We start from the raw sequence: 9,764 nt of genomic DNA, 5'->3' as shown, positions 1-9,764 counted from the left end.
ATAATAATAATAATATCAATAATAATAATAGTACTAGTAATAGTAATAATAAAATAATAATAATAATAATAAGGAGAAGATGGAGGAGATAAATCGCTCGATTGCCTACTAACCTTCTGCCATAATTTTCGACCTTCATGCTCTCCTATTTAGGGTCATATACTTGGTGAGTTGATGATGTGTCATGTCTTGTCTAATCACACCTCCACAATTCTTGTTCGGTCTACCTCTACCTCTTCTTAGACCTATCACTGACAATCTCTCGCACCTCCTCACCGAGGCATCTTTAGTACTCCTCTTCATATGTTTGAACCATCTCAACTTCGCTTTTCGCATCTTGTCCATCGCGAGGTCACTCCCACCTTGTCCCATATATCTTCGCTCCTAATCTTATCTCTCCTAGTATGCCCACACATCCACCTAAGTATCCTTATTTTCACTATTTTTATCTTCCGAACGTGTGAGTTCTTGACTGGCCACCACTCTACCTCGTACAACATAGTTGGTCCAACAATCACTCTATACAACTTACCTTTAAGTCTTGATGGCACATTCTTATCACATAGAACGTCGGATGCGAGCCTCCGTTTTATCCACCCCACTCCAACAGGATGTGTGACATCGTTGTCGATCTCCGCATTTTCTTAGATTATTAACCCAAAATACTTAAAACTTCTTCTCTTGGGGATGACGTATGTATCAATCCTCGCTTATATAATTTAATCCCACCAAATATCATCCCAAAGTTATCCACAACCCATTTTACCCCAAATAAAAACTATTGAAGAAAAAAGACTAGCCAAACTTTATAAGGAGTAAATAATATATATTATTGAGAATTGACGGGAAAAAAAAATTATTATTGAGAATGTGCCAATGTGGGATGGTTTCCCGGAAGTCAGTTAACAGAATAGCTCAACAAAGCCAAAGGGAAGAAGAGGCTCTTCTCTTTTACGTCCATTGTCCTTATTCTTCTTCTTCATTTTCATTCTTGGACGTGTACAAAACAAAGGATCATCTTTTTCAAGCTTCTCAAATGTACATGTAAATTGAATTCTCTCTCTTGTATTATACCTTTACATGTTTTTTTATAACGGCAGAGATGGATCCAGCATATAGACAATAAAGGGTATAATCAGGGTCGAGTCAGTAGCGGAGACAAGAATTCCAACATGGGGTTCAAGAATATATGTAAATGTCACACCTGAGATTTGAATCTATACGCTTCTATTTCGAGCGATTCAAAAAAATTTAATTTTTTTTTTACCTATTTATGCAGCATAACTTTTCGATAATTCATTGCATGTGGCTCCGCTACTGGCTTGAGTTACGTATATTCATGTAGAAAATTAAAAACAAAATGTGTGTATATAAGAAAAGATGAAGCCATTGCATTTATTATGTATTAGATTCTGTTTTTTGTGCTCCTTTTGTGGTGTTTGAGAAATTGCAAATCTAAAATTTATAAATGCAATAAAGGAATAGATAAATATCAGCTTAGGACCATATTATTGGCCTATGATTTGGTCTCTTTGATCCCAAAATGCAGTCCTGATGTAACATTCTTGGCCTTATTCTGCTAAAAAGATTCATTTGGATGTTTACTTCTGTTTGTTTCCCTTATCAAAAAAGATTCATTTTTATAGTTGAACATTAGCATGTTTACAATAGTAGTAGTCTTGTTTTGTCTTTCTACCAACTTTTAGCTCAAGATGGTCTAATGACTATTTCAGAATTTTCTTCACCATTTTAGTTTAAATAATGCTGATGCTGACCTTTGATTTGTTGGCTTTTGATTCAACAGAATATTCAGAGAGTATAAGGTAGGGGATCAATTTGAAGAAGGCGATTCTTGATAACCAATAACTACAGACTCGTGGGGCCTTTTGGTTTTCGATTGCCTAGTCGATAAGAGTTGAGTTTGATCGGAGGCGGATATTCCTCTTCCAATGTTGAGATAACGGAGGCGGATATTCCACCTATTGTCAATCGTTCCTTCAGGGATATACTGAAGGGGCCGAGTGGTCAAAAGTAGCACAGATTGTAAATCTGTTGAAGTTTTTCTAGGTAGATTTTATGTTAGACTTCGGAGAAGAGAAAAGAGACATTCATTAGAGTACATGATAAGGTTTAGCAATGAGGTCCTTGAATGTGGAGAAAAGATGGATATTTCCTCTAATTATAAGCTCACTTGTGTCGATTTTCCTTCTTGCTACCTCTTTTGACATGGGCCTCATTTCTTCATTGCATACAATCAATTCAGTTTTCTCAATTTTCCCATCTCATGTTATAACAAATCAAACTAGCTTGTATTTAGCTGAAGCAAAACTTAAGCAAGTTCCACGTCCTCCTCCTCCGCCTCCTGCTGCTCCTCCTTCACCGCGTTTTGCTTATTTGATATCCGGATCAAAGGGTGATTTAGATCAACTTTGGCGAACACTGAAATCATTGTATCATCCGCGGAATTATTATGTTATTCACTTGGACCTAAAATCATCGGTAGAAGATAGACTAGAACTTGCTTCTAGAGTTGCAAATGAACCTATTTTTGCCAAGGTTGGGAATGTACACGTGATTAAAAAAGCAAATATGGTGACTTATCGCGGTCCGACTATGGTCTCTAATACTCTTCATGCCGCGTCTATTCTCCTGAAGAAATATAAGCACTGGGATTGGTTTATTAACCTGAGCGCATCTGATTATCCTCTACTAACTCAAGATGGTTAGTTCTCTTGTTGTTTAGCAAATATTTTTGGTCCATTTTCTGCTTCTTTACTTGAAGATGTTATTTGATTTATTCATTTGCTTTACAGATCTTCTCTACACATTTTCTGAACTAAAACGCGACTTTAATTTCATTGAGCATACAAGCCGGTTGAGATGGAAAGAGTATGTTATCCTTTTTCCGGAGTTTCTCATTTTGTGCTTTGGCTGTTTTCACAGTTCATTCTGTAATTTTTATGTCATTCTATTTATCCTTCTGTAGGTCACAAAGGGCAATGCCGCTTATTATAGACCCCGGGCTTTATCAGAATACTAAATCTGATATATTTTGGGTCTCGCCAAGGCGAACACTTCCCACAGCCTTTAAACTCTTTACCGGTTAGATATCATAACTAAGTCTACATATTTTGGTTTTCTTGAAGGTGTTTGCTGATGTTTATGCTTCACAAATGCAGCTCAGTCTAAATGCAAAATTTCTATGGCTTTTTTCCCTTAGAATTGAAAAGACCGTGGAATCAGCCACTGATGCTTGCATCAGGGTAGTATGCCCTTCCCCCGACCCTGCGTTAACGCGGGATGCTTTGTGCACCGGGACTCTACTATTTTGTTTGTTAAAACATCATATATTAAACAAACTTACCAATCTTATGGAGAAAAGGAAATGACTTTGTCATGTTCAGACCTTATGATGTGGAACATCCAGGAACTGCTATGTTGCTCAGACTCTCCGAAAATATTGTTGGTGTGTGTCAGACCCTCCAAAAGTAGTGTATTTTTGGAGGATCCGATACGGGTGCGGCAAAATTTTGGAGTATAGCGCATCTGCACTTTCGCCCGGACCATAGTTGTCCTCTTTTCCATCTTGTTGTTATAAATATTAAGAACTACGCCTCAATCTCGAGCAAGTTGGGGTCAACTATATGAAGCAGTATATCTAGGATCCGGTATGTTGCTCAGACTCTCTAAAAATGTCGCCAGGTGCGTGTCGGATCTTCCAAAAGTAGTACATTTCTGAGGATCCGACACGGGTGCGACAATATTTTGGAGAGTCCGCGCAACATTATATAGGAGTATAGCGCATCTGCATTATCTTCCAGGACCATAGTTGTCCTCTTTTCCTTTCTTACGATTATAAACAGTAACAGCTATGCCTCAATCCCGAGCAAGTTGGAATCGGCTACATGAATCCCCACTGACCCTGTTAAAATTTTGATACAGGCTCAGCTTGGACGGTCCTTTCGCGTGCATTTGTGGAGTACTGCATATGGGGTTGGGACAATCTTCCTAGGACACTACTTATGTACTACTCAAATTTTGTATCCTCTCCTGAAGGCTATTTTCAGACTGTTATATGCAATGCCCCTGAGTTTTCTTCAACTGTTATTAACCATGACTTACACTATATTGCTTGGGATATCCCTCCAAAACAGCATCCACACATTCTTTCCCTAAATGACATTGGAAAAATGATAGCAAGTGACACTGCATTTGCGCGCAAATTCAAGAAAAATGATCCTGTTTTAGACAGGATTGATCAAGAATTTCTTCATCGCGGCAATGGTAGTTTCACACCAGGAGGTTGGTGTGCCGGAAATCCACCTTGTTCGGAAGTTGGAAATCCAACAAAGCTTAGACCAGGTCCAGGAGCGCAAAGGCTTCGACGTCTTATCGATAGACTAGTTTCATTTGCTAGTCAAAACCAATGCAAGTAGATTTTTGTTCTACTTTTTCTGGTTCTTGATTGAAAGAGTATTTATAGAGTTCATTAAAAGATCCAGTCAATAAAAATATTGACATTGTACTAAATTTTGTAATTTTGGTGGTGCTGTTTTTGGAACTACACTTGTCTAAAGAATTGACCTCATCTCTATGGCTTCTTTATTTAGTAAACAATTTCTGGTGCATTGCACCTATTTCTTGGTATGGATCTCCAGATGTGTCTATCTATTACTCCATTTTCTCTTTGGTTTATATATATATATATATATAGTGTTGTGGTAAAGTTGCTGCCATGTGACCAGGAGGTTATGGGTTCGAGACGTGGAAACAGCCTTTTACAGAAATGCAGGGTAAGATTGCGTACGATAGACCCTTGTGGTCCGGCCCTTCCCCAGACCACGCGCACAGCGGGAGCTACAGCGGGAGTTTAGTGCACCAGACTACCTTTTTTTTTTTTAGTGTTGCGGCGAAAAAAATATATACTATAAACTCAAGTATGTGTAATCGCCTAAAACGAATCTGCATTGGTAATGTAGAAAATAATGATAGTTATAATCTGTCAACTTATATTAATAGTGTAAAAAAAATTATACTGTAAACGCGAATAACTTAAATCCAGTTTCATTTGCAATGTTATAGTGCTCATTATGTACCCTCACCTATTCCAGTCCCATTTACGCCGCCCCTCTTTCGCTCTAACTCCGCTAAAAGAGGACCATGCCGTCTTTGTTGATGACATAGTTAAGTAATTGAAAGTCTATTCTCTTTAATCAGGGGCGAAGCTAAAATTTTTTTTAAGGATGTTCAAACTTGAAATAAGTAAAAGAAAATTTCGACAAAGAGTGTTCAATATATATTATATATCTCTAAAATATGATATTTTATCTATATACGCAGTGTAATTTTCCGACAAATGGTGGTCAATTGACCACCTTAACCAAAGTGTGGCTTCGCCCCTGTCTTTAACAACTAAAGTTTTTAGATGAAATGGTCACATAATTACTTTCCCAATATTCTATCTGATATCAAGAAAATATCAGAAACCAAAACGGAAAGTAAACAGAAAATTAGGAAATGCAGAAAATTAGTTATGCGTTCATCCAAACCAGTAGCTAGCTTTGGCTCGGACCTTACATATGTGATAAAAAAAAATTCACTAGATAAGTACAAATAATTGATTTCCAACCCAATAAAATCAAATGAGTTGCGATAAAGTCTCGTACTCGTACCCATAAAGTTCAAATCTTGAATCAGTCTCTGGACGAGAACCACACAAACAATTAAGAGATATCAAATACAGGGCAGTTCACCCTAGGCCAATAAAGCTCTTGCTTTAGACCCCAAATTAGAAAATTGAATTATCTAGAGAACATAATGAGAGTTTCAATATAATATAGCATACTGCATACACATACATAACACAAATTCATTTTTCCCCACGCCAGATGCATTGCTGACCAACCACTGCTGACATGTAAAATACATTCATTTATTCCCATATAATACTTTCATTTACCCCATATAATACATTCATTTATTCCCATGCCAGAAACATCGCTAACCAACCATTGCTAATATGTATGATATTCTTTTGGGCTTTTGATAAAGAATATTCTAGGGAAAAGGCGGTTCTTAATATATATATATATATATATATATATATATTGTTAGGATCGTGAACCCGGGTAGTACGGAATTTAGCCAAATAATGGTATAATGACAATAACAAAGGTAATGAAAGTTGATAATAACGACAATTAAAGCATATAAAGAAGACACAAATTTAACGTAGTTCGGTCAGTGTGACCTACGTCCACAAGCGGATAGAAGTAAATTTACTATACCAATAAGAGTACAAAATTAGAGTAAACACTCTAATTAATCCCAAATAACCTAAGAGAATAACCTCGCAAGATCACTCCAAAAAAAGGGTTCACACAAGTGCTTCCCAACACTAACTCTCATACAAAACACTCTTAATAAAGGAGGAAAAGAAGAAACAAGAATTGAAGACAAGTCTTGTTGGTGTGTTTCCAAATGAATAGAGAGTTCTCATTATATAGGAAGAGAAGAAAGAAATGCTTTGCCAACAATTGGTCACATCCTCTCAAAATACAAGGCCATTTTTTGGCCAACAAGGCCTAAAATAAAAGGCTCCAAATGTGCCAACAAGGCTCACAAATAAAAAGCCTAAAAATAAGCCCACCTTTTACAAATCTTTACATTCGCCTAATTTTGGCTGATATAGTAAATTTGCTTCACCTTCTCCGCAAAAGCCCCAATGGGTATATGTCAAAATTTAATGCCATCAAAATCAGACAAGTTGTCTGATACCGAAACTGTAGTAGGGCCTATAACAGTGGAGCCCAATAAAGTATACAACGAACCAGATCTGTGTGCTTTCATGATCACAAGAGCACCTTGAAAAAATTTAAGAACTCCACTTTCACCAGTGAATTTGCACCCAAGGGATTCTAAAGTGCCCAAAGAGATGAGATTTTTCTTCAACTCAGAAACATATCTAACATCGGTGAGAGTTCTCACCACACCATCGTGCATTCTGATCCAAATTGTACCTTTTCCAATAACGTTACAGGTAACATTGTTATCCAGTTGGACATCTCCACCGGTAACTGAATCATATGCAGAAAATAAGGTCCCTGCTAGGACACATATGATATGAACAACCGGAATCTAAAATCCACTAATTGTCTAATCTGAAACTAGTTTCAGTTGCTAAAAATATAGTTCTCTCAATCTCATCAGTTGCTACACTAGCTTCGGCGGTGTCAGTATTTTTGTGCTCATTTTTCCTTTCCGCATGCTTTTCTTTATTTTTCAGCTTATAACATTCGGAGATAATGTGACCTTTCTTATGACAATAGAGACACTGTAAATTATTGTATCTGGATATGGAGTCGGATTTTTCCCTAACAAACAAGCCAACTTCCGCTTGAGTTCTACTAGCTTCCCCAGTAATATCACTATCTATCTGTTCTTTTGATTTTAAGATAGATTTAATATCCTTATAAGAGATATTATCCTTTGCATAAAGCATAATATCTCTTATATGCTTAAAAGATGGGGGTAGAGAACAAAGCAGTAACACAACATGATCCTCATCTTTAATTTCAACATCTATATTACTCAAAATCCATAAGAATGGAATCAAATGTGTCAAGATGAGAGAGAGTAGAGGTACCTTCACCCATACGAATTGTATAAAGCTTCCGCTTTAGGTAAAGTCTATTTTCCACCGTCCTCTTCATATATAAGATTTTTAATTTTTTCCACAAGCCTTTGGATGTGGTTTCTGCAGAAACTTCACGTAAAACCTCATTTGAGAGATTTAAGATGATACCTGATTTTGCCTTTTTATCTATGATGGCAAACTCCTCATCCGTCATTTCATCCGGCTTCTTCTCCTTTCTTTGCAACGCCAAGTCTAAGCCATCCTGAATTAGGATATCTTCCATATTTAATTACCATATTCCGAAGTTTGCACTTTGGTCAAATTTCTCAACATAAGTCTTTGTTAAAGTCATATTGGCTACTGAAATAAACCCGGTCAGATCCGGCTCTGATACCAATTTGTTAAGATCGTGAATCCGGGTATTGCAAAATTTAGCCAAACAATGGTATAATGACAATAAAAAAGACAATGAAAGTTGATAACAACGACAATTAAAGCATATAAAAAAGACACAAATTTAACGTGGTTCAGTCAGAGTGACCTACGTCAACAAGCGGAGAGGACCAAATTCACTATACCAATAAGAGTATAAAATTAGAGTAAACACTCTAATTAATCCCAAATACTTTAAGAGAATAATCTCATAAGATCACTCCAAAGAAAGGGTTCACACAAGTGCTTCCCAATACTAACTCTCATACAAAACACAATTAATAAAGGAGGAAAGGAAGAAACAAGAATTGAAGACAAGTCTTGTTGGTGTGTTTTCAAATGAGTAGAGAGTACTCATTATATAAGAAGAGAAGAAAGAAATGATTGGCCAACAATTGGCCACATCCTCTAAAAATACAAGGCTATTTATTTGGCCAACAAGGCCTTAAATAAAAGGCTCGAAATGTGCCAACAAGGCTCACAAATAAAAAGCCTAAAAATAAGGTCATCTTTTATAAATCTCCACCTTGGCCTAATTTTGGCTGATATAGTAAATTTGCTTCACCTTCTCCGCAAAAGCCCCAATGGGTATATGTCAAAATTTAATGCCATCAATATAAGACAAGTTGATACCGAAACTGTAGTAAGGCCTATAACAGTGGAGCCCAATAAAGTATACAACGAACCAGATCTGTGTGCTTTCATGATCACAAGAGCACCTTGAAAAAATTTAAGAACTCCACTTTCACCAGTGAATTTGCACCCAAGGGATTCTAAAGCGCCCACAGAGATGAGATTTTTCTTCAACTCAGGAATATATCTAACATCGGTGAGAGTTCTCACCACACCATCGTACATTCTGATCCGAATTGTACCTTTGCCAATAACGTTACAAGTAACATTGTTACCCAGTTGGACAACTCCACCTGCAACTGAATCATAGGCAGAAAACAAGTCCCTGCTAGGACACATATGATATGAACAACCGGAATCTAAAATCCACTAATTGTCTAATCTGAAACTAGTTTCAGTTGCTAAAAATATAGTTCTCTCAATCTCATCAGTTGCCACACTAGCTTCGGCGGTGTCAGTATTTTTGTGTTCACTTTTCCTTTCCGCATGCTTTTCTTTATTTTTCAGCTTATAGCATTCGGAGATAATGTGACCTTTCTTATGACAATAGCGGCACTGTAAATTATTGTATCCAGATATGGAGTCGGATTTTCCCCTAACAAACAAGCCAACTTCCGCTTGAGTTCCACTAGCTTCCCCAGTAATATCACTATCTATCTGTTCTTTTGATTTTAAGATAGATTTAATATCCTTATAAGAGATATTATCCTTTGCATAAAGCATAGTATCTCTTATATGCTTAAAAGATGGGGGTAGAGAACAAAGCAGTAACACGGCTTGATCCTCATCTTTAATTTCAGCATCTATATTACTCAAATCCATAAGAATGGAATCAAAGGTGTCAAGATGAGAGAGAATAGAGGTACCTTCACCCATACGAATTGTATAAAGCTTCTTCTTCAGGTAAAGTCTATTTTCCACCGTCCTCATCATATATAAGGTTTTTAATTTTTTCCACATGCTTTTGGATGTGGTTTCTACAGAAACTTCACGTAAAACCTCATTTGAGAGATTTAAGATGATACTTGATTCTGCCTTTTTATCTATGATGGCAAACTCCTCG

The 9,764-nt window shown here is 36.8% G+C and overlaps 1 protein-coding gene across 3 annotated transcripts; it reads left to right on the top strand.

The window, feature by feature from the left end:
- The first annotated feature begins 856 nt into the window (after positions 1-856).
- LOC107817454 (beta-glucuronosyltransferase GlcAT14A-like) lies at positions 857-4,588 on the top strand. 3 transcript variants are annotated; one of them, XM_016643285.2, is made up of 5 exons: positions 857-1,038; positions 1,805-2,722; positions 2,814-2,889; positions 2,987-3,102; positions 3,943-4,588. In XM_016643285.2, exons 2-5 carry the CDS (start codon positions 2,137-2,139, stop codon positions 4,434-4,436), a joined length of 1,272 nt encoding a protein of 423 aa, XP_016498771.1. In that variant the 5' UTR covers positions 857-1,038; positions 1,805-2,136; the 3' UTR covers positions 4,437-4,588. The 3 variants fall into 3 exon arrangements, with proteins under 3 accessions (XP_016498771.1, XP_016498770.1, XP_016498772.1); XM_016643284.2 differs by having other exon boundaries at positions 857-1,044; XM_016643286.1 differs by lacking the exon at positions 857-1,038 and adding an exon at positions 1,055-1,191.
- Positions 4,589-9,764: the final 5,176 nt, after the last annotated feature.

The sequence above is a fragment of the Nicotiana tabacum genome, chromosome 12 (assembly GCF_000715075.1).
Source record: "Nicotiana tabacum cultivar K326 chromosome 12, ASM71507v2, whole genome shotgun sequence".
Classification (NCBI taxonomy): domain Eukaryota; kingdom Viridiplantae; phylum Streptophyta; class Magnoliopsida; order Solanales; family Solanaceae; genus Nicotiana; species Nicotiana tabacum.
The sequence above is the reverse complement of the archived record's forward strand: the minus strand, read 5'-3'. Positions and strand labels throughout refer to the sequence as shown.